A 25,035-nucleotide genomic window follows, 5' to 3' on the forward strand; every position below is an offset into this window, starting at 1 on the left:
ACTTCGTTATCTGCACTGTGTACACTATCCAGAGCAAGATTTGCTCGGACATTCAGACATTCAAGATTCATGTCGTGCAGTGGACGAATTGTTACTTTTTTACAACAACAAAAAAAAAAAAACAGCAACATTATAATGGAAATTCAACAGCTGTTTTTGAGCGCAGTTCATTCTAGGCACGCGAAAAACACCATTTCCCATAGAGGCAGTTGCGGAAGTGGAGTCCTTTAAAGCGGAAGTGGATGAGTTGTTTGTTAGCAACTGTCGCTGTGGTTTGTGTGTGATGCTTTTGAATCGGTGAGATGATATTTGGGTTAAAATATTTGTATTTTATGAAATTTTGAAGTGCGCTGTGTGCCTATAAGTTCGTCTATCGTAACATTATGTGTTTTCTGTGATTTAGAAAACCGTTTCAAAAAGTGCTGTTAGAAAACATGTATCAGATCGCAGTGCAAGTATCAAGTGTACCTTTATCAGATGGAAATATCATGGTGCTTTGTAAATGATTACAATATTTAAATGTGGTAATATTTAACTTAAAATAATGCCATGTCCTAAATAAACATGATACCATTCTATTCTTCTGTAGCCCACGTAAAGTTAAGTATTAAAAATTTAATAATTTACTAAAATTCATATTTGCAATTTTTTTCAACTGTATATTTGCTTTGATTTCAGACTGAATGATGTTTTCCCGTGCTGATGAAACAGCTGGTGATATTCCTGTGAAAGACATCACTGTGAACACACATGGCACCGCTACGTTGCCAGGTCACTATTAAAACAAAAGTATTATTATAACTGTTAAAAAAATCATTGCAGTGAATGGCAATTAACTGAAAGTGTCCTGTTTGCTTTTAGAGTCTGTACTGTCCCAGAATGTCAGAGAGAGGCAGAACGTGTCCAAGTTCAGCAGGGAAGAGCTGGAGGACAAGTTTTTACGGCTGCAGGATGAAAACCTCACACTCAAACAACACACATGCAAACAAGAAGACAAGATCCGCAGGTTCGTTCAATCATTCAATTCTAAATATGTATTTTAATGGGCTTAGTTTTATTCTTTGGAAAAATGGATTGGATACAACATAACAAGAACAATATAATACATTTAGAAATGTCTGTGGTGTTTCAGGATGGCCACGAAGTTGATCCGTCTGGTGAAGGACCGTAAGCAGAGCGAGAGCGCGGGCGGTCGAGATGTTGAGATGGAGGAGATGATGGAGGAGATGCAGGAGAAGGTTCAGGATCTGGAGAAACAGAACGAAGGGCTGAGGCGGCGTCTGCTGGCCACCAAACAGCAGCTGCAGGTTCAAACCCGCCGACACACTCCCTACAGCCACATCCAGCCGCGCATCAACTCTGGCCTGCGCAGACCCCTGTCACCAGCACGACCACACACTCCCAAAGCAGGTACTTCTGTTTTATTCTGTTCTGTTCTGTTCTGTTTTATTCTGTTCTATTCATTCTGTTCTATTCTGTTCTGTTCTGTTCTATTCTATTCTGTTCTATTCTATTCTATTCTATTCTGTTCTGTTCTGTTTTATTCTGTTCTATTCATTCTGTTCTGTTCTATTCTATTCTATTCTATTCTATTCTATTCTATTCTATTCTATTCTATTCTATTCTATTCTAATCTATTCTGTTCTGTTTTATTCTGTTCTATTCATTCTATTCTGTTCTGTTCTGTTCTGTTCTATTCTGTTCTATTCTATTCTGTTCTATTCTATTCTGTTCTGTTCTGTTCTGTTTTATTCTGTTCTATTCATTCTATTCTGTTCTGTTCTGTTCTATTCTGTTCTATTCTGTTCTGTTCTATTCTGTTCTATTCATTCTGTTCTATTCTGTTCTATTCTATTCTATTCTGTTCTATTCTATTCTGTTCTGTTTTATTCTGTTCTATTCATTCTATTCTGTTCTATTCTATTCTGTTCTGTTCTATTCTGTTCTGTTCTGTTCTATTCTGTTCTGTTCTATTCTATTCTATTCTGTTCTGTTTTATTCTGTTCTATTCATTCTGTTCTGTTCTGTTCTGTTCTATTCTATTCTGTTCTATTCTATTCTATTCTATTCTATTCTATTCTGTTTTAATCTGTTCTATTCATTCTATTCTGTTCTGTTCTATTTGTTTTATTCTATATATTTGTTCTGCTCTATTTTGCAGTCAATTTTATATCGATGTTCTATTTTTTTATTTACTATTTTCGTTTATGCATATCCCATTCTGTTCTATTCGGTCGTATTTGGTTCTATTCTATACTATGATCTCTTGATATATATTTTTTCTGTTCTATTCTGGAGTCCATTTTATAAATTATGTTTCTATTGTGTTATCTACTCTGTTCAGTTATGCATATTCTATTCTATACATTTGTTCTGTTCTTTTCTGCAGTCGATTTGATATGTTCTATTTTGAAATATACTCTTTTTGGTTATGCATATTCCATTCTGTTATGTTCTATTTTGTTCTATTCAGTCCTATTTGGTTCTATTCTATTTTTTTTCTATGATCTCTACTGATATACTGTATATATTTGTTCTGTTCTATTTTGCAGTACATTTTATAATTATGTTCTATTTAGTTATCTACTCTGTTCGGTTATGCATATTCTATTCTATTCTATTCTATTCTATTCTATTCTATTCTATTCTATTCTATTCTATTCTATTCTATTCTATTCTATTCTATTCTATTCTATTCTGTTCTGTTCTGTTCTGTTCTGTTCTATTCCACAGTCTACTGTGTAGGCTGTTTCATTTTCGCCTATTCTACATTTTATTCTATCATGTTGTTATAGTCTATTCCATTACACCACATTCTGTAATCTGTATTCCACAATCTATTTGTTTCTGTTCTATACTGCAATTCAGTTTCTGTTCTGTATTCTGTTCTGTTCCTTACTATATTCTATTTTATTATCTATGTTATATTTTGTAGTCTATTTCTGTCATATTTTGTATCCCATTCTATTCTACACTGTATTAAACTCTATTCTATTAGGTATTCTATTTTATGTCTATCTTCTATTCTGTTATTAATTTTTTTTTCCATTCTGTGCTACATATTCTATATTTGTTTTGTTTTGTTCTGTTATGCAATCCATTTTCTAATCTGTATTCTATTTTGTTCTCCAATATGTTCTATTCTGTCATCTATTGTCATCTATCTATCTACCCATAGATGGCATATTGTGATATTTACTGCCATATTCTATTCTATTCTATTCTATTCTATTCTATTCTATTCTATTCTATTCTATTCTATTCTATTCTATTCTGCAATTTATATTCTGTGTTCTATTTTAATTCTACTATTTTCTCTTCTGTAATATGTTATGTTATATCCTATTCTATTCTAATTCAATAATCGCTTGGTTGAGGGTGATCATTTTTTGATCAATTCTACAGCTATTCTTAAAGGATCCTTTGAGTATTTTCCAGGATGTGTAAAAACAGCTACTGGAGAAAATTACAAATGTCTTATATTTAAAGTATGCTACAAAATATGGGTTTGTTGTGTTTTCTTTATATATAGAAAACACAATTAACATATATATAATTTTTTTTTTTTATTATTTTTTATTTTTTTATTTTTTATTCAAAGGTATCAGGCATGTTGAAGGGGAAATGAGTGCAAAACCGCCCCAGGGTTTGTTGCCCCGCTATGGACACAGTCTGCTGGATGAGGCCCGCGCTGAGATCCGCAACCTGTGAGTGATGCACAGTCTGTTCACAGACCCACACATGCTGAAAGAAAGGAGATTACACATCTGTCGGCTGTTTTACGTGATCGCAGGGAGAACGTGACTGAGATCCAGCAAGCTCAGCTGGAGGAGATGGAGAGATCAGCGGAGGTGTTGAGAGATCAGCTGAAGAGGAGAGAGAGAGAGTTTGAGGAGTCGCTCCTCCAGATGAGAGAGCATCAGGCTGGTGGACAGAGGTGCGGTCCTCTCTTCAGGGATCGCTGTGATAGAATATTAATATGAACGCATAGAGTTTGAATTGTAAATCGTGTTTTACAGGTTAACTATAAAGGATAATGTAGAGATGATCAAACTACAGAAGCTGTTATCTGAGAAAGGAAACGCACTCACGGTGCTGGAGAGCAGATTTCTACAGCAACAGGAGGTACGAGTGACCGTCAGGGACCCTGGTGTCAAAAAGATCAACTGTAATTGGCTGATAATATATCTGTTATTATAATTGCGGAGTATGTTCCCTGCTTTTTGCTTTTTCCCGGATTCTTTGCGCCTCTATGTATTCTGACATACATTGCGTATTAGCATGTGTATGCACATGACTTCAATAGTGTGGGGTCAGTAGGATTTTTAAAAAGATACTTTTATTCAGCAAGGATGCATTAAATTATGAAAAAAATGAAAAATTTACAGTAAAGACATTTATATTGCTACAACAAATAATATTTCAAATAAATGCTTTTCTTTTAAGCTATATTCATCAAAGAATTCTGAAAAAAATGTATCACGGTTTCCACAAAAACATTAAACAGCACAACTGTTATAAATCATAAATGTTTCTTATCATATTAGAATGATTTGTGAAGGATCATGTGACACTGAAGACTGGAGAAATTATGCTGAAAATTCAGCTTTGATCACAGGAATAAATTATATTTTAACATAATGAAAAATAATATTTACTGTTTTATGTATATGATGTTTTACTGTATTTCTGGTCAATTAAATGTATCCTCCGTAAGTATAAAAGACTCATTTCTGCCACTTCTAAAAACAATCACGCTTTTGTAAATTATAATTATGACATAAAAAGTTTAAATTATGACACACTATGCCATATTTATGAGATGAGAACGTAGTAATTGTAATTATGTATCTTCATAGTTAGTAAATGTCATAATTTAGACGTTTTTATGTCATCATAAAGGTTTATTAAAGCATGATTTTTTTAAATTTTTTAATTTTGCTTATGGGGTGGAAATGAGCTTCCATAGAGACTTCTTTCAGCTCAACATTTTGAACACAGTGAAGTGTCATCTTAAAAAATTGTACATAAAATGTCCTAAATTTAAACCAATCAATTAATAAATACATACATGCATATTAGGCTAAAAACATTTAAAATATATTTTGAAATGTGTTTTTTTTTACATTTTTATCAAAATGTTATATTTAAAATTCAACCATTAAAGCTCATATATGTCATATGTTATCGTATTTGATTGATCTGTCATGCAGCCGTTAAGCCGCTGTAGTGCCTCTGCTGGTGCTCATGTCAATAGCAGGCGTTTGTTTCTGCAGAGCATGAAGACTCTGAAGGCCAGTCATGATGCGGCGCTGCTGAAGGTGGAGGAAGTGAGTCGACAGATGAAGGAGGAGAGGATGAAGAGTTTACAACTGGAGACACAGATTCAGAGCAGAGTTCTAGACCAGAGACGCGCGCAAGAGGTGCGGCTGCCATCACGCACACGCACACACACACACACACACACTATAGTTGAGCAGTGCAGTGAATGAAGTAGAATATTTAAGATTTATAATTGTATAATAAATGTGTAATTTTGGTGATTTGATTTTATATATAGTATATAGAATTTAAAGGTGGAAAAACACTTAACATATACATATATATATATATATATATATATATATTTTTTTTTTTTTTTTTTTTTTTAAGATATCGAAAATGTTTTCAAAGTTTACCAATTGATTTGTTTTTTTGTCTTTCTTCAGTTACAAGAGAGAATCCAAGATTTGGAAAAGGAGAGAGACTTGCTCAAGGAAAACTGTGATAAATTTGTGAAAAGGTAAAAAAAGATAAGAAAGGAGTAGTATACTACTGACTAGTGTTGTTTGCTAACGTATCACTATTATAATTGCTCATGGATTAAGAATTGAAACAAACCCCTATCATTGTGTGGGAGCGTTCTGCTCTGAATTAGCTTTTTCCTGTTGCAATAGTGCGTTTGATGTGAGTCAGGAGCAGAAATGGAGAATTCGAGAACAGCAGCTCAAACTGCAGGTCGTCCAGCTGGAGACGGCGTTAAAATCTGACCTCACTGATAAAAACCAGATCCTGGATAAGATCAAGGCAGAGAGAGGTAACCGCACACACGACTGCAGCTGCTTTAAACGGCTGGTGTGTGTCAACTCATTGTTGGTTTATTTTCACTGAAGATGTAAATGAAAAACTGATGCAAGAAAACAAGCAACTTCAACTGCGTTACCTGGAGCAGAAACAACAACTGGATGAAATCAAAGATCGCATGAAGTTCTTTACCAAGGTAAAGTCTAATATTTGTAGCAATAGAGATTAAACAGTGATTTGAAGGAATAGTTCACCCATAAAGAAAGTTGCCATTTACAAAAATACAAAAACCTTGAAAACAATACAGATGGTTTTATTTGATGCCTGAATCTGATACTTCTCTCTAAAGGAAAGTGAAATAGATGCAGCTGAACTCAGTGAAGCCCTGATGCTTATCAAGGTAAATACTGTACATTTAAAACTACCAAACTAATTAAGCACCGAACGCACCTATTGTAATCGTTGGCATTCTACTTTTTATTATTCATCCACTCTGCAAGTCTATGCTAGCCCATAGAACCACTTGTAGGAAAGTTATGAAATATGACACACTAATAGAGGACAGTCTGAACTGTCACCATAGCAAATCTGGAGTCTCCAACTCAATCGATCTAGCGCCACCATCTGCAGTAGCACCTCACTGCAGTACACGAGATCCAGCGGGCGGAGTTGGATCCAGATATGAGGGGTGGAGATTGGTAGGTTTAGGGGTGGGTTTAGGGATCAGGGGGTGGAGATGGGTAGGTTTAGGGGTGGGTTTAGGGATCAGGGGGTGGAGATGGGTAGGTTTAGGGGTGGGTTTAGGGATCAGGGGGTGGAGATGGGTAGGTTTAGGGGTGGGTTTAGGGATCAGGGGGTGGAGATGGGTAGGTTTAGGGGTGGGTTTAGGGATCAGGGGGTGGAGATGGGTAGGTTTAGGGGTGGGTTTAGGGATCAGGGGGTGGAGATGGGTAGGTTTAGGGGTGGGTTTAGGGATCAGGGGGTGGAGATTGGTAGGTTTAGGGGTGGGTTTAGGGATCAGGGGGTGGAAATGGGTAGGTTTAGGGGTGGGTTTAGGGATCAGGGGGTGGAGATGGGTAGGTTTAGGGGTGGGTTTAGGGATCAAGGGGTGGAAATGGGTAGGTTTAGGCATATGTAAGGTGGGAGATTTCGCCCTGGATTTCGTGTTCTCCAGTGAGGACCATCTCACCATCTGTCCAAAGTTACTCTTATGTTTATGCTAATAACTTTTTAACCGTAGAAACTAGAAACTAGAAACAAATTTCTAGAAATTAAATTATATTTTCCTCTGATTCCTTGGCTCAAGACGATTCGATTGACCATATGACGTCATTTCCCATCATGAACATTTTTAATTTACTAAATAACCTACTTTTTCGAACAACTCCTAGGCCATTTTCATGAAAATTAAGCCATATCATCTTCAGACCATGATGGCAAAAAGTTACAGAATTCAAGTTGATTTGTCAGGCTGTTCTCTAAATAACATGTGAACGAATTCGATGAAGTGCTTGCCAAAATGAACGTGAGGCTATATCTCTGTAACGCTTTAGCGTATTCTGACCAAACTTGGTGTGTGTTATGACAACCATGACCTAAGGTTACCTGCACAGTTTTGGCGCAGTGCCACCTAGTGGTCAAGATAAAAATGGACATTTAGATTGAGTGAAGCATGCCAAGTCGAACGATGCCCTATTTTCCTATATTGGCCATTTTGGGTGTCGGCCATTTTGAATTTTGTCGTAAAATGTTATATTTAAGAACGCATTAGCGTATCGTTATGAAACTCGCTATGTGTCTTTGGAACCATGCCCTTAAAGGAGAACTCCGGTCAATTTTAACATTGAGCTCATTTTTTTGTACATTTGGAGTGCTGTCAATACAGAGAACAACGACAAAAATCGGTGTTGCCTACACCGTCTTATCCTCTTTTTAAAATTTGCACCCTATTGACTTCAATGGGGCAAGTAGTAAGCCTGCTTTTTAGCCTCTTAACATCCTTTAAGTGTCATTACAAGTGCACAGAAAATGTGAGTGATTCCTTCCGAGTGAACACGGGTGGATCTGACTGCAGTAGATGTTAGAGATATTAATAAAAATGAAGTTAATTCAGCCAGCGCTCATACCTTTGTTTACATCCTGTTTTCGGTGGAAGGCCATAGTAATCGATTGTCGAGTTCACGCGCGTGATCATAGGTAACTAAGCAACAGTGGAGACTCAGACTGTCAGCCCAGCCGATGACGGTGCTGTGTGGTGTTCTGAGAATATCAGATCTGATGGATAGTTCATCCGAATCAGATGTTGAACACACAGAGGATTTTTTTGAACTCGACAATCGATTACTATGGCCTTCCACCGAAAACAAGATGTAAACAAAGGTATGAGCGCTGGCTGAATTAACTTCATTTTTATTAATATCTCTAACATCTACTGCAGTCAGATCCACCCGTGTTCACTCGGAAGGAATCACTCACATTTTCTGTGCACTTGTAATGACACTTAAAGGATGTTAAGAGGCTAAAAAGCAGGCTTACTACTTGCCCCATTGAAGTCAATAGGGTGCAAATTTTAAAAATAGAATAACTCGGTGTAGGCAACACCGATTTTTGTCGTTGTTCTCTGTATTGACAGCACTCCAAATGTACAAAAAAATGAGCTCAATGTTAAAATTGACCGGAGTTCTCCTTTAAAGGGGTGGTTCAGGATTTTCAACATCGGACCTCATTTTCAAGTGAGCCTGTTTGTCATTCATCAGTGGAGACAGTTTTAAAAAAAAATCATCCAGTCCTTACTTTTGGATAGTTCGCTGGTGCTAGGCTAGCGCGAGTCAACGGTAGATGCGTTAGCCTGCCATTAAAAACAGTTTTACCCACTCCACAGTACATCAAAAGCAAATCAATTATAACGCCAGACTATCGATGTAAATGTCTGTTGAGAGAATAATGTTAGAATTCAAACTACACTTGCATCTCAATGATCGCATTACATTTACAGGAACTAGTTTCTCAGCAGTGGCGGAATTTTACTTTGCTCCGGTTAGTACTGCGCCGAAAAGTAAACACAGAAAAGAAGCGCACTACAGTCGGGACGTCTAGCTAGCTAGTAGGAGTCTCGGTTGCCTAGGTAACTTAATATCACTCCGCCGCTGCTGTAGACTGTGCTAATAAACACAGGGAACAAAGTATAACTATTGCAATGCGATGAAAGGGTAGTTTGATTTCTAACATTATTCTCTCAACAGACAATTATATCGGTAGTCTGGCGTTATAATTGATTTGCTTTTGATGTACTGTGGAGTGGGTAAAACTGTTTTTAATGGCAGGCTAACGCATCTACCGTTGACTCGCGCTAGCCTAGCACCAGCGAACTATCCAAAAGTAAGGACTGGATGAATTTTTTTGAAAACGGTCTCCACTGATGAATGACAAACAGGCTCACTTGAAAATGAGGTCCGATGTTGAAAATCCTGAACCACCCCTTTAAGGTACTCAAAAGGTTTCGAGGCAGTGGCACCTTTGTGGTCACCTTGTGGTCATGCCGAGACCACGAGACCATAGATACCAATTTTGCCATAGTCGGCCAAACTTCCTGTCCACCATTTTGATTTTCTTTCAAAACCTACTTTTTCGATCTCCTCCTAGACTGTTTGTCCAATTTTCACAAAAATATACTTTTTGTATACCGCAGCAACACATCTCCAAAACGACTCTGAGGCTGTATATTTGCAATGCTTTGGCATATTGACACCAAACTGTGCATGTGTCAATGTCACCTCACACTGACAACAATGCATCAATTTGGTAACAGCGCCACCTATTGGTCAAAAGTGATAAACCATTAAATCAAATTACTAGAGACTATATTTATGATTTTTCAGCCATTTTGCCTAAAATCATCTTAAAATGTCTTTAATTGCGCGTTGTTGCAGTTGGTCTGATGCTCCCAGCCATGTTGGCATGACTTATTGTGTTATTTGTGCTTGGCCCTGATAATTGCTGCTTGCAGCTATTTTTACAAATTCTTTCAAAAACATAAAAAAAAATCATACCCACCCTAAACTTTTGAACAGTAGTGCACTGCTAAGCTTAATCTTGTACAGAAGTTGTCATTGTTTTTCTTTTTTTAATGCCTATTTAGACTCGTAGGAGCCAGAAGAGTGGAGAGCTTGGCTTCCTGGAGAAGGTGGAAGAAGATGTGAAAGTGGATGTGGAACGATCTCTGAGGGAAATGCAGGCCACTCATGCTGAGACCATTCAAGAGCTGGAGAAGACCAGGAACATGCTCATCATCCAACACAAGATCAATAAAGACTATCAGGTTTGATCAATCCTTACACTGAGAGTCTAACAGACGTTATAGATAATCCTCTGACTATCACTATCTTTTATCCAGAAGATAACATGAAATCAAAATCGATCCTCTTTACTGGATTAACACAATGCTGGTGTTGCTGGTTAACTTTAATGTAATAATTATTTTAGAAATAATAGAAAATAACAATAGATTTGAAAGAAGCGTTACCGTTGGGATTAAATTGACCTTCAGCCTCCATGTCTTTGTGCAGCCTCCTCAAAAGTAGGTGCACTATCAACTGCAAAGTCACATTTAGCTCCAAATTAGACTCAATTATGGCATGGAACGCCCAGTTTTCACAATTAAATCGATTCCCAGTGGATAAATAGGTCATGCCCTACATTTTATCTCTTGAAAATACACCACATTATGGAGAAGTGTTGTAGAGTCAGTTCGAGTCTGAGCGCAAGACCATATTTTCAGGGTTTCGGTCTTGACTTGGACTCGAGTCGGACTCAACCTATTAAGGTCTAGGTCTGGACTTAGACTCGAATGAGCAGGTCTCGATTGCAACACTGGGTTACAAACTTAATTTCATGTTAACTTCTCCATATACAGATATTGGTCACATATGGCTGATGTATTTAACCATCAATATTGTTTTAGGCTGAAGTTGAAGTGGTCACTCGCACGATGGACGATCTGAAACTTGAATGTGAATTGAAGACGGAGAAGCTGGCTCAGCTTCTGGACATGAGAGCTGCCAAGATAAAGAAACTTGAAGGTTTAGCTGCATCCAAAACATGATCTTCCGATTCCCAGTGTTTCCCAAACTAACAGTTGTGCTTAGTAAAACTAATTCTTCCTGTGTCCTTCCAGCCCAGCTGAAAGACATTGCGTATGGAACCAAGACCCATGCTTTCAGACCTGATGTCACCAGTGATGACGTCACCGATGAGTTTGATGGACCCCTCCACTTGGCTCGAGGCGAGAACCTTCTGGAGATCCACTTGGGGAGAGCGCAGTTCGCTCCTGAAGCTGTAGCGGGTCTAAAGGACAGAGATCCGTCCACCTTCTGCACATATGCCTTCTACGACTTCGAGCTGCAGTCCACCGCTGTGGTGCGAGGTGCCCGTCCAGCGTACAGCTTCACTTCTCAATATCTGGTGAGAGTGAATGAGCTCTTTTTGAACTATCTCCACACCAGCTCTGTCACCGTGGAGGTGCAGCTCGCCGAGGGGTTGAGTTTCCGCACGGTGGCCGCTGGTCAGCTCAGGTTAAATCAACTGTTGGAACGAGATGGGAAAGTGTTTGGCACCATTCAGTTAGTCGGTGAGTCTTTAGACTGTATGTTGACATTGAGGTTGACTAATATGGGTGTTTTTTTGGTTGATATCTAAGGAAATGTTCACTCAAAACTGAAAATGTACTCGCCATTTTTTAAGGCTGCACGATTGGGGGAAAATATCGAATTGCACATTTTATGTACATTTTTTTTTCTGGTTAAAATTACGATTTGCGATTGAAAAACTCTCAAACTTGCAGTGCTTTCAAAGGACGAGCAGCATTTACTACTGATCACAGAGCCGCTCTTCACTAACATGCTGTTTAAGAGTTTAATAATCGCACTAAGCCAAATCACGATTTCAGGTGATTTCGTGCAGCCCTACCGTTTTTGTAGTTCCAAACTTCTATGACACTCATGTTCAATCCTGCTAAGGGCCACTGTCCTGCAGGGTTTATCTCCAGCCCCAATTAAACACACCTGAACCAGCTAATCAAGGCTTTACTAGGCATACTAGAAACTTCCAGGCAGGTGTGTTGAGGAAAGTTGGAGCCTAACTCTGCAGGACAGTGGCCCTACAGGAGCAGGTTTGGACACCCCGGTTATATATGACTGTCTTTCTTTTGAGGAGCACAGAAAAGCGAAGTTTAGCAGAATGCCCAAGCTGCTCCCTTTCCAACAACACACAGATAAAGGTTCTTTATTGACATTTATGGTTCCTTGAAGAACCTTTATCATTCATGGAAACTTTTCAATGCGTAAAAGGTTCTTTAGAGTCGAAGAAGGTTCTCCTGGTTATTAAGATGTTCTTAACACTAAGGAAAAAAAAGTGTTCTTTTAAGAACTGTTCACTGAAATGTTATTTGGAGAACCTAAAATGGTTCTCCTATGGCATCACTGTGGAAACCATCTTTTGGAACCTTTATTTTTAAGAGTGAATGAAAGTGATTTAAAAGCACCATACAACTATCAAAAAGTGCTCTCCATCTGTTTGTAGGTGTTACAGATGAGATCCAGGTGTTTGGTACTCTAGAGTACTGGCTCAAACTGAGAGTTCCTATGGAACAAGCCATTCGCCTTTATAAGGAGAGGGTCAAAGCACTTGGTTACCTCAACACAAGCATGAGAGACAGCCAGGTACTGTTTATTCACTTGGTTTCCTTCCATGGTTTCCTACTTTTACACATACCAAAATTACTTGATCTTTTTACTTTATTTTTCAGGCTTTATCGGTTCCTGTCGCCAGTTCCTCATCATTAATGGATGGTGATCTTAATGAACTAAACGTCACCGTACACTTATGCTGTAATCTCAAATCCAGAGCTCCTCACACTCAACCCAGCCCCTACGTCATCTACAAACTCTACGACTTCCCTGACCATGATACGCCAATCATATCCTCCACCAATGAGCCACAGTTTGAAGATCACACGGTCTTCCCATTGGCCATGAACTCTGACCTTGATGCGTTTCTGAGGTCAGAGGCTCTGGTGTTGTATGTGTTTGATGATTTAGATGATGAGAACCAGCTGTATCTGGGGAAGGCCAGAGTGCCGCTCATCTCGCTGGCACACGATGAAACCATCACTGGTGAGGACAAACAATAGGTCATAATGATATCATTTTACATAGAATGAATTTGATTGATTTTCAGAAGTTAGGGAGCTTTTTGGTCTTGTTAGTGAGCATTAAGATCATTTATATACTAGTTTACTCCCAAACCAGGGGTTTCATACACTGCTCCTGGAGGTCCAGTTGCCTAGAAGATTCTAGCAAAGCCGTTTTAAGGCAAGCCTCCGAGGTTAGCAAAAAATAGTGTAACGCTGCGGTACGCAGGGAAGGAGACCAGAGGCAGATTTTTATTTTAATGGATGTCAATGGAGCAGAGGCTTCACTACGCTGAATAAACCGCTTTTGTGGGAAAACGGCTTATCATTTAATGAATCGACAGCCTATGGCTAATCTTCACATTCTTTATGGATTGATCTATTTTTAGAGTTTACACCAAAACAATTTTTTATAAGAGAAGTTACGGACAATTGTGCAACAGGTAGGATTGCGTTTACGGCACTTCCTATTTATTTCTATGGTATCCGCAAACAGTCTGCAGACTGCAGACTGTCACACAACTTCAATGACGACAATGCTGTAATGTGATTGGTTATCAAGGCACATGTTATCCAAGTTAGCCGTTACACTTTTTCCACGGACCCTCGCATCTCGTATGGTGTTGACTTATGAATTTGCACATGGTTTGTCTTAAAGCATATTAAAAACATCACATAGACACTTGATTTTCACCACAAGGGGACTTTAAATGTAGAATTTAAAGAATTTTGAAACTTTAGAGATGTTTATATATATATATATATATATATATATATATATATTTTTGTGCAGGAAAATATGGCAAGAATGCTGATTAAGCGTTTTATTTATTTATTTTTCAGCAAATAGATACCTTTTAATATATATATATATATTTTTTGTCATTTTTGTATTTTTTTAAGGTATGTTTGAGCTTACAGACCCTGCTGGATTCCCCAGTGGCCAAATCAGTGTGACGCTGAAGTGGAAGTTCACGTACCTCCCTCCATCATCCTCAGCTCTCACCACACAACAGACCAAGATCACCAGCAGGACGACACCAGAGAGACAGACATCACAAGACGAGGAGAAAACAGAGAGACAGACATCACAAGACAAGGAGAAAACAGAGAGACGGACATCCCAAGACAAGGAGAAAACAGAGAGACGGACATCACAAGACGAGGAGAAAACAGAGAGACGGACATCACAAGACAAGGAGAAAACAGAGAGACGGACATCACAAGACAAGGAGAAAACACAGACAGAGACACAGCTGATGGCCAATGACCCTCCGCTAATACCTCAGCCCACTGTTTCTGAGGTGATGCCATGCCCAATGCATAAAAGATGATATAGCATATAATACAGTGTGTAATATATAGATAATAATTGCCCACTATGGGTCACTATGCACTGCAGGTGGTGAACAGGTGTTTTTTATTATTATAAAAACTATTGGGTGTTTTAGCACAGTTGGAGCATTGTATCGACCAATCAGCATCCAGGGTCATACATAAATCAATGTTGAATGCTTTTTCTGGTTTCGTCATTATTTTTCTTCCTCTTCATTCTAGACTCCATTGCCCAAACCCAGACAGCGAACTCTACCAAAATCAACTGCTAAAAGAGTGTCTTTTGTGGACGTCACTGAGCTTGAAAAACAGGTAAAAGAAAAGTCTGCTCTGGTTTCATTAGTAATGTTTGCCAAATCAAGCATCACTATTACTAGTACTCAAATTTAGGTTTTAAATATCCTGAGTATTAACCCGTACCATTTGGTGTATATGGTGTTTTGAGTATGTATTTTGTGTGTATTAATGATCTCAAGATGGAGCAGACTACAGCCTCTGATGATGATAATAAAGAGACAAGCTCATCTGTAACCCCTGTGCCTAAGGTATGCTAAAAAAAACGGTGACATTTACAAGGAAAAAGAGTTCAGGAATAAACAATGTCACACTGTGTTCCTCAGACCATCATAGTGATGGATGCAGGACAGGCCACTGCAGTCAGCGAGGAAGAGGATGAGGAAGAGTCTCATTTCTCTGAGGGTCAGGTGATCACCGCCAGCTCTCAATCTGACGAGTCTGAGATTTCTGAAGAGCTGCAAGAGCCACAAACAGGTGTGTGTACTGTGTGTTATTAAAACATAAATATCCTCGAAGACATTAGACATAAGCATGTACCTTCTGCAATGTGATACGGAATATTCAGCAAGAAATAATGTATGGGTTTCATCTGCATTCGATTGACTGTCAGGTTATGATATTTTTGGTTAATTTTATTTTCCCTCACTCTGAAAAGTCATGTCATCAGTTTTTTTGCTGATAAATTGAGTGCAATAAGGCCAGGGACATTTATGAATTACATTATTAATAATAATTAATAATAATGTTAAAATTGATATAATAATACAATAATTTTTAATACATAAATAATGATAAAAAAGATATGTAAAGTAAAAATAGCCTTGTTTGATTTCTAATTGGTTTTAAACGATATTCTGGGATTTTAGTATATTAATTAAGTTATAAAATAATTTGTATTAAAATCATTTTAGTGCTGAAACAATGCTAAAATAATTTTAAGTCATGTTTGTTTGTGTATTGGTTATTTACTCACCTTCATGTCATTCCAAATTCAAAGTCTTCGTTTCCTCTTTGAATCACAAAAGTAGATGTTTTGAACAATGTTCATGCTGCTATTTTCTATACATTGAATGTGATGGGGGATGGACAAAAAGCAGAAGTATGATTGTGTAATTTGCTCTGCCATTATCAAAACTCATTTGCATATTTTTCGAGTATTTGTCCCCAGTTCAACATTCATGGAAAAGAGCAGCTTGGACATTATTCAAAACATCTCATTTTCTGTTTCTCAAGAAAGAAAGTCATATACTGTATGTGCCGAATAAATAATAACAGAACTTCTTTTTTTAATGAAGGCTTCAGGTTCAGTGTTTAAGTTAACCTCAAATTAGCTTCCCTGTTAGCACACACATAAGCTGCTTCTAGAATAAATGTGTTTGTGTTATTGTGTGCAGGAAGGGCCCCTGTAGAACTTGTATTCAGTAGAGCCACATATGAATGTTTTGGTAAACCAGTGCTTAATGCTGAGCGTTAGTATTCAGTTTCATATGAGGAAGCAGCTGTGCTATTGTTTTTCCAATGAGATGAGAATCATTAATATTTCATTTGCTGCTGCCAATAATCTGATGTGTTTCCTGTTGACACCCAACAACATAAATGTTAATGTGTGCTGACCTTGGCCAAGAGGCTGTCTTTAAAGTGTTCATGTCTAACATCTCTCTCTCTTACCTGGCGCGGGCCGCTGAGACCACAGCGAGAGATGGACGACAAGAAAATAAACAATCCATTCCTTCACGAACACCTTCCATATGAAATGAGACTAGGAACGCTTCATCTAATGATCTGCCAGTGCGTAACGTTCTCGATCACCAGCTGACCATAACACAGGTCTGTTCTCTGCAGGCGTACAGGGTGAGGATGAGGAGGATGAGGAGGATGACAGCGATGACTGCATTGTTCCTGCTCAGAGCACACAGCAGAAGAAACAGGTATGCCACTTTGCATGTTTAACACATCAACCAGGAGTTCAGTATATCTTAACAATGCATTCAACTGATCAACGGTAACAGTAAAGACTTTTACATTGTTGCAAACCATTTCTATGTCAAATAAAAGTTATTTTAAAAGAATCCTAGAAAAAAAAAAAAAAAAGTCATGATTTCCACAAAAATATTAGGCAGAATAACCATTTAATAAGAAATGTTTCTCGGGCATATTAGAATGATTTCTGAATGATCATGTGACACTGAAGACTGGAGTAATGATGCTGAAAATTCAGCTTTGCCATTTATAGGGATAAATTACATTTTAAAATGCATTAAAATAGAATTACTGTCTTCACTGTATTTTTTGGATCAAATAAATGCATTCTTGGTGAGCATAAAAGACTTACTTTAGAAAACTTTCAAACCTCAAACTACTATTTATATGCATTGGTGCCCATAAGCATTTCATCAAAATAAGTGTATTAATTAATACACATAAATGTCACTTTCCACTAACTTACACAATGTTTAAAAGCCACAGAGAGGAAATTGTAGAAACACTTTAGTTTAGGTTAAAATTCTCACTATTAAGTTGCTTAATATAATGCATATTACTAGGATATTGGCTGTTTATTAGTACTTATAAAACACATATTAATGCCTTATTCTGCATGACCATATTCTACATCCCTCAATCACCCAATACCTAAACTTAACAACTTCCTTACTAACTAATAAACAGTAATTAGGAATTTATAGAGGCAAATGTCGTAACATGCCTTTAGTACAATTCACTTAACAATCTTAAGTACAATGTACTAGATTTGTTTAGGTTAACTATTGCATCCACCTAAAAGTTCGCAGTACACAGTCTAATCAAGTTAAATCAATACGTTTTCCAAAGTAAGTGAAATTCACTAGTTTTTCTTAAGTAAATTCAGCAATTACTTTTTACAGTGTAGTTAGTTAACCATGGAATTGGACCCTAATCTAAATTGTGACTGAAATTATTATAGAAAAAATACCCAAATATTTGGAAATCTCTGACAAAACGATGTTGTGTATCGTCTGAGAGAAATGCACATCCTCAACACAGGACAGAAATGAATTGCTGGGTCTCAGGAGGATATTGTGTTTTTCATTCCTTACTGATGAAGTGTCGTTTTAAATGAAGACGTTTTAGTGATGAATTTAGCCTGTGCAAGCGGACAGTTCACTCTTGTGAAAAGGGTGATGTAAGTTCAGGGATTTAAATGGTCAGCTCAATGTTAGCGCAAGAGGAGTGAAAGGAACAGAGATCTAATGACTGCTGTCAGCACAAACTTAATGGCCTAAAAACTCCATCAATGTGGACAGCATGTTTGACAGATTGAATCAAATGATACACAGATAGACAACACGTCTCCAGCCCACATCATTATCAGAGAACTATGCCCTGCAGGTTACAAGTCCACATCAGGAAAGAGATGTAGTTTGTCCAGTGTCCATCATTTCAAACGCTGGAATATTCTTGGTGGATGTTCTGTCAGATGTTGAGAGTGATTGAGTCCCTGAAGATTCACAGCGTGTCTCACCATGTCAGTTGGCGAGAGGTTGAATGTCAGTTGTGATAAGGTCATGTGACGCTTTGCTCCACCAGCCGTCCGAGTGCATTCGTGTGGAGATCGTTTCTCTGAGTCTGAAGCCAGGCTCGAGAGTGGCAGAAGACAGTGGGATCGTCCGGCTGTTTGTGGAGTACTGTTTCCTGGGCCTGCCGTCAGTCGAGACCCCGCTGTCCCTAAAGAAGCCACTGCCTGGACACTGTCTCTCCTACAACTTCAGCAATGGTGAACAACATATCCATGCAATACCAGCCGTTGTGTTTATTCTACTCTTTCTGCTCTCTATGTCTATGGCAGCTTCTTAAACCGCATGGTGAAATATTGTGAAAATTGGTGCATTAATTAAGACATATCTAAACTTTCTTCTGACCAGTTTGGGGTTCTACACCTCAAACCTCCTAGAGCCACCATAAGTTCAAAGTTACACTTTTCTGCTTTAGTCTAGGGCTAAGTCTGCAGTAATCCAGATATATGTGAAAATGCATCTTGTTCTCTATGTTTTGGCACTGAGGGTATTTTTCTTTCTGCAAAAACTGAGCTTATTGAAGATTCTCTTCCACATATATAAATTTGAAAACTGTGTTTTTGCGTTGTAGTGTGGACAGATATTTGAAGACAGTAATGCATATGATATACGCATATGTCACTGTGATATTGCCAAGAAAGACAACATATTTTGTTGATCCTGGAACAACATTTGGACCTAACCCTACCCGTAACTTTCCCCTAAAATCACTTACGACGTACATTTACTTCGTTACATTTACTTTGTTACATTTACATGAGTATTTTTTTGGTAAAATTGTACTTTTAAGAGTAGATTTAAATGTGGGTACTTTTACTTTAACTCGAGTACATTTTCTAATGAAAAAAACTGTACTTTTACTTTGTTACGTTGGGCGACGTTCCTCTCGTTACTTTATTTTAATGCAATACAGTCTACAGTACAGTCAAGTGAAAGCAAATCTGCAAATGCATCATATTTTTGCCAGCGATGAAGATCTTTATTAGTTGAACATCTTCGTAAGCTGTCTGTGAATGAATGATTCCACAGGACGATACATTCGATTTCATTTCATTCAGGTAATACATTTTACAACCAAACAGATTATTACGCCACGATAGCACTACTACAGAGTATGACATTATCCGTTTTTTGGACATATACATTATTTTAAACATTAAATAAGCTACCATTGTCCACAGTTTATGAAATGAACACCCGCCATCCCGCGGTAATGTGTGTGCAGTGATGTGAATGCAAAACTCTGAAGAGTCACTTTATTTCGACATTGTCTAATAATCCAAATGTAGTTGTATAAGTTACTATTATACAAACCAAAGGACAGGCAATGATTTTCGGGCTACAGATGGCAGCCATAATGCTTGTCTCTTCTGTTTTTGTTGCAAGGATCTAATTATGATAATAATAGTCATTTAAATTAAAAATATCTAAATAATGTTATATATATATATATATATATATATATATATATATATATATATATATATATATATATATATAGGCCTATGATCCGAAGTAACTAGCTACTTGAGTAGTTTTTTCATTGGATACTTTTTACTCTTATTCAAGTAACTATTAAGATTATAACTTTTACTTTTACTTTGAGTAAATATTTCTATAAGTACTTGTACTTTTACTTGAGTACAGTTTTTGGATACTCTACTCACCTCTGGATATTTGGCTAATTAAATGATCATGCCAGAAGAATAGGGTGAGAACTCTGAGACTCTGGTCTATCGGTATCATCTCAGTGAGCACTTATTCAACTTCTTGAAGTTCTTGTGGATGGAGAGCGTTTTGAAATTAAAACACTGTTTTCAAATGTATCTGGATTAATGTAAACAAAGCCTAGAATAGGTTTCTTGGAGGCACACCAACAGTACATATTTTCACTGTACATATGTTCTCTTCCTAATCAAACGCACCTGATTTAACTTCAGAACTTCAAATAGATGGGATCAATAGGGAAGACATCTAAAATGTGTACTGTTGGTATGCCTGAAGGAACAGAGTTGGAAAGCACTGGTATGGAAACATACATTTCCTACAATTCCTGGGGTTTTATACCAAGTTTAATAAACGGAGTTTCAATTTCTGCCCTTTTGATATCTTGAGTAACTGATCTAAAGTCATGCCTCTGCTCCATTTAGATTCATTGGATTATACCCATTTATCAACCATATTGACTGCCCACTATTTAGAATTTTATACTGTTTAATACTCTTCAAAAATTCACCATATTTTCATCAGATGATCATGCCTGCCAAAGTTGGGTCCCGCAAGAATGCAGACCTCTATTAACCTCTAACAAATTAATGAAATTGATCATAAACTCTGATGGAACGACCTTCCAGAACTATGGAAGCTTGTTTCCACCACTGGATAAAAAAATAAAAAGGTAATTGCAACCTTTTATCTCACAATTCTGAATTCAGAATGGCATCATGTTATTCGCAATTGTGAGGAGAAAAAAAAATCTCAGTTTCCAAAAAACTTCCATACACACACAACAGCTTCTCGTAGTGGTCAAAAGTTGTAAAATAGGGATTCATTTGCTCATAACTGTTGGACCAAGTGTCCTAAACTTATTGTGGCTAACATTGTGCTTCCACAACCATATTGGGCACATAACTGGTTCCTGTAGCTTTATTATTATACAAATTATCTTGGCATTGTCTTGTAATAGTAATTCATCAATATAAGAAAATAATCTGAAACAACATGCATTGTTCTTACAGTGATCCATGTGGATATGGAGAATAACCAAGCCAGACGGCAATCTCTGAGAGCAGTGCTGGAGGGCCGGAACAGACAACTAGAGCAGTGAGACCCTTCCCATCTACAGTCTCTTTCTCTAGCGTGATCGCAGTCTTCTGTTGTGTAGAGCGCAGTGTTATTGTGAATACTAGCGATGTGCCCGAAGCCCAATACCTTATTCAGAAAGGGCTCGGATAATGGCTTCAAAATCAATAACGAATTCTACTGAATAACAGGAAAAATATTCTGCACATTCACTCCTCGTAGCATGATATTATACATAAACCTCTCAAATCAGCATTGTTTATCAGCATTTTAAGAGCATTCCATAATAAACAATGTTATAATTTGGAAAATTATGAAAAAGGGAAGAAAAAAATCTTTGCAATTACTAGTTAACTTTGTTTTATGCTCAAGATGAGAGTTTTGATTATTAGATTATGTACATTGTACATAGCAAACTATAAACATGGTCCTTATTTTCCCCCCCACAGTATGTTTTCACAGTCCCAAGGCCTTCTATGTGCCATACGCATAGGTCTCTAAAGAATTATAATAATAGCCTGATAAACATCTGATCTTACCTTTTTATATTCATTTTCTGTTGGGAAAAAGATTGACTTTTTTTGGTAAATATTTGTAAAGATGACCAGATTTCCCTGCTTTAGCTCTCGGGGCCCAGGGTTCTCATCTTTGATGACTATTTGAGTGTTTAGGATTTTTTCTTTTACAAAGTACTACGGCTGCCCCCATGCAAATGTGTAACCATTCCAAAAACAGTATTGTCCACTGGGAAGGAAATATAGAGACCAGACCTCTTGTAACTTTAGTTGAATACCCCTGCCCTAGTGTATACTAAGTGCACTGCAGTACTGTACCGCTTTAATAAGAAGTAACTCTTGGTCTGTGACAGCATAAAGTTCACGGTGGTGAGTGACCCTCCTGAAGAGGAAGAGCAGGATGAGGAGTGTGAGGATGTGGGCGTGGCCTACCTGCGAATCCTCGACGTCATGGACAAACGCAGAGACATGAGGGACGTGAGCCTGAGCGGTAAGAGTTTTACTTTGCATCACACAGTCCGTTTTTCACACAACCAACAACCAACGTTTTTAGTTTAGTGTGAAAATCAGAATGTTATCTCAGATACTTGGGTAATTTTTGGGGATATTTCCACATACATGTTTTTAATTTATTTTATTTTTTTTCAAGAAAGTATCGGGGAAAGATGTTTAACCTCTGAACCTCTGTTGTTCGTCCAACTCAGACGGTCATATTGTATATATTACATGATTTGGTTTATTTTGGATTGAATATATATATATATATATATGCTTTTATCTCAACCCTGTTACCAGATCTCGGGACACAGTTTCTTTTATTTATTCATAGCCATAAACATTAGATAAACATGAAAAAGATAATAAAATGTGTAAGATGAAAAGCATGCCATAATGTTGTAGGTGTGCAAGTAACAGGGTTTAGTCATTTTGGGATGAAATTTTTATTTGTAAAAGATTGGTTTAAATGGAAACTTATATTTCCCATATATAAGTTTATATAATGAATATATAATTATTATTATTATTACTTTTAATATTATTATTATTATTATTATTATTGTTATTTATTTTGTTAATACAATTTTAGCAACTGGGTTGAATGGCTGAGCTTGATGAATGCAATTTGTGTAAAAAAAAAAAAAAAGGTAATGCAGTTATTTCCATTTATTTCTGCCATTCTATAGAAATGATCCAAATTATGTCACTTCCAGGGTGGCAGAATTTAATAAAGATTTTTTTTTTTTTTTGATTAGTAACAGGGTGGAGTGCACATTTATAATTTTTGTTCATTTTTGGTCATTGGTCGAGATTATAATGAATTATTCTCTACAATTAATTGAATATCAATTAAACAGATAGTCAGAATTATTATTGTATGATAGTAATTGTTGCATAAAGTAAAAAAAAAAATTCAAGACCAAGCCAAAATTTAAATTAGTATATTTTATGTGTAATATTAGTTTATGTAACACATGTACTAGTTCTTTCTCTAAATAACATGGTATTTATGCCTTTTTACATAATGAGACGACAACTGGTACCCTATTTGTGGAAAGTGCCACTGTCTGACCATCAACTCTCTCTCTTCTCTTCTGTTCCCCTGTCCCTCGCTGCAGTCGTGGACGTTCAGGACAGCAGTGAAGTGATTGGCCATCTAGTTGTGACCGTTGAAGCTCTGGAGGCTCTGACATCCATCCTGAAAGATCCAGAGCGGGATCGTCCTCTAACTACACTTGCTTAATTTACCAAAACCAATGATTTACTATTTCCAATTGTGCTTTTCAGTCCGCAATATTAAATGTTTCTCAAACCATGCTAGTTTATAATTCGATTCACCAAAATGACGGTAAATGCAGTGCATGGGGCGGTCCGTTTAGCTTTAAACGCTACAGACGGTGACAACATATGGGAACAAAACAGTCCTTTATGTAAGCGGCATCACACGGCTTTGATCCCTTACGGTGTGAAATCATATCCTAATGTTTCTCTTCATGGCCTCCAGTGTTGCGTTTGATGGAGCGCTGATGTTTAGACCTTTAATAACTTTGCTTAATGAAAAGGCTGTTAAGCCTCATTAGGCAGCGCCGTGGCAGGCGGCGATATTTTATTGAAGGTGCGAAATGAAATCTAACTGGATTTAATGGGATTAAATCAAGCTCTTTAAAATGCTAATGCACATTTTCACGCGTGCCGAGCTGTGGCGCTCGCGCAGACACTCCTTCTGTGTGTGTGTGTGTGTGTGTGATTCAGTGCGAAACGTTACTGTGATCTGCACTGCAGATCTTTTGATAATTCTTTATAGGTCTGAGTACAATTCAGATTATTTGCTATATTTTGTATAGATATAGATGCTTTATTTTGAATGTCTTATAAACCGATATTTGTAAATGTTTTATATTTATGAACATTACAGAGTGATGTTATTAGAGGTTCAGTGTTATTTCATGTTATTTTTAAACCTCGGTTTTCTAAATGTTGAAAAAATACTGCATTTACTAACCATTCAACTTTCATAATGTGCTTTATTCAATCTATTGGAAATTGATGGCAAGTGTTTCATCCCAGAATGAAAATCCTGTCATTTACTCGTCTTCATGTCGTTCCCAACCTATTTTCCCTCCTTTCTTCTGCTGAACACAAAATAAGATATTATGAGGAATGTTGGGGTCCAAACAACATTGAACTTCATCACTGACTTTCATTGTATGGACATGAGACGTTTTTCAAAATGTCTTCTTTTCGTGTTTCACACAGTCATAGAGGTTTGAAATGACATAAGGGGGAGTAAATGATGACAGAATTGTCAGTTTTGAGGGTTTGAGAAAACCAATGAAATCAATAATAGCTGCAGTGAGCTATGTAGCCGTTAGCATTAGCATTTATCTCAAAGGTAGTTGCTCGGCCGGTGCCTATAGTCTCAAAAGTACGTAACCTGCATTATTTTGAGCCAGTCACTTGAGCATGTCGCTAACAGTCTTAACCAGTCTGACGTTTGACCCCTAATAGCATTATTAAGTAGCCTAGCATGGGCTAGCTGATATCTATGGAAGCTTTTTTCCGCCACAGAATAAAACATTTTATCGCAAAGATAATTGCGACTTTTTATCTCACAATTGCAATTTACGTCTCGCAATTCTGACTTTATAACACTAAATTCTGAGATAAAAGTCAGATTTGTGAGATAAAAATCTCTTTTTTAAAGAGATTTTTTTTTATTCTGTGGCGTAAACAAGCTTCCATAGATATCAGTTAAAATTATGATAATAATATGTAAATCTCATGCACC

The 25,035-nt window shown here is 37.2% G+C and overlaps 1 protein-coding gene across 1 annotated transcript; it reads left to right on the plus strand.

Annotated features, from left to right (window-relative positions):
- Positions 1–165: 165 nt before the first annotated feature.
- rpgrip1l (RPGRIP1 like) lies at positions 166–24,250 on the plus strand. Its single transcript, XM_084396355.1, has 26 exons — positions 166–297; positions 679–771; positions 862–1,006; positions 1,133–1,410; positions 3,602–3,707; positions 3,794–3,937; positions 4,020–4,125; positions 5,277–5,423; positions 5,709–5,782; positions 5,937–6,076; positions 6,153–6,259; positions 6,413–6,463; positions 10,202–10,381; positions 11,024–11,141; positions 11,237–11,689; positions 12,640–12,779; positions 12,866–13,232; positions 14,153–14,553; positions 14,807–14,896; positions 15,061–15,129; positions 15,205–15,355; positions 16,724–16,809; positions 18,446–18,632; positions 21,171–21,255; positions 22,103–22,239; positions 23,366–24,250. Exons 2-26 carry the CDS (start codon positions 684–686, stop codon positions 23,488–23,490), a joined length of 3,975 nt encoding a protein of 1,324 aa, XP_084252481.1. The 5' UTR covers positions 166–297; positions 679–683; the 3' UTR covers positions 23,491–24,250.
- Positions 24,251–25,035: the final 785 nt, after the last annotated feature.

The sequence above is a fragment of the Rutilus rutilus genome, assembly GCF_951802725.1.
Source record: "Rutilus rutilus genome assembly, chromosome: 23".
Lineage (NCBI taxonomy): Eukaryota > Metazoa > Chordata > Actinopteri > Cypriniformes > Leuciscidae > Rutilus > Rutilus rutilus.

Bases quoted from the DNA above. Each gene is read 5' to 3' on its own strand.
- rpgrip1l (XM_084396355.1), top strand. From the start codon at position 684: ATGATGTTTTCCCGTGCTGATGAAACAGCTGGTGATATTCCTGTGAAA. The intron at 772-861 runs GTCACTATTAAA...GTTTGCTTTTAG, and splicing joins TGGCACCGCTACGTTGCCAG to AGTCTGTACTGTCCCAGAAT. The intron at 10,382-11,023 runs GTTTGATCAATC...ATATTGTTTTAG, and splicing joins AGATCAATAAAGACTATCAG to GCTGAAGTTGAAGTGGTCAC.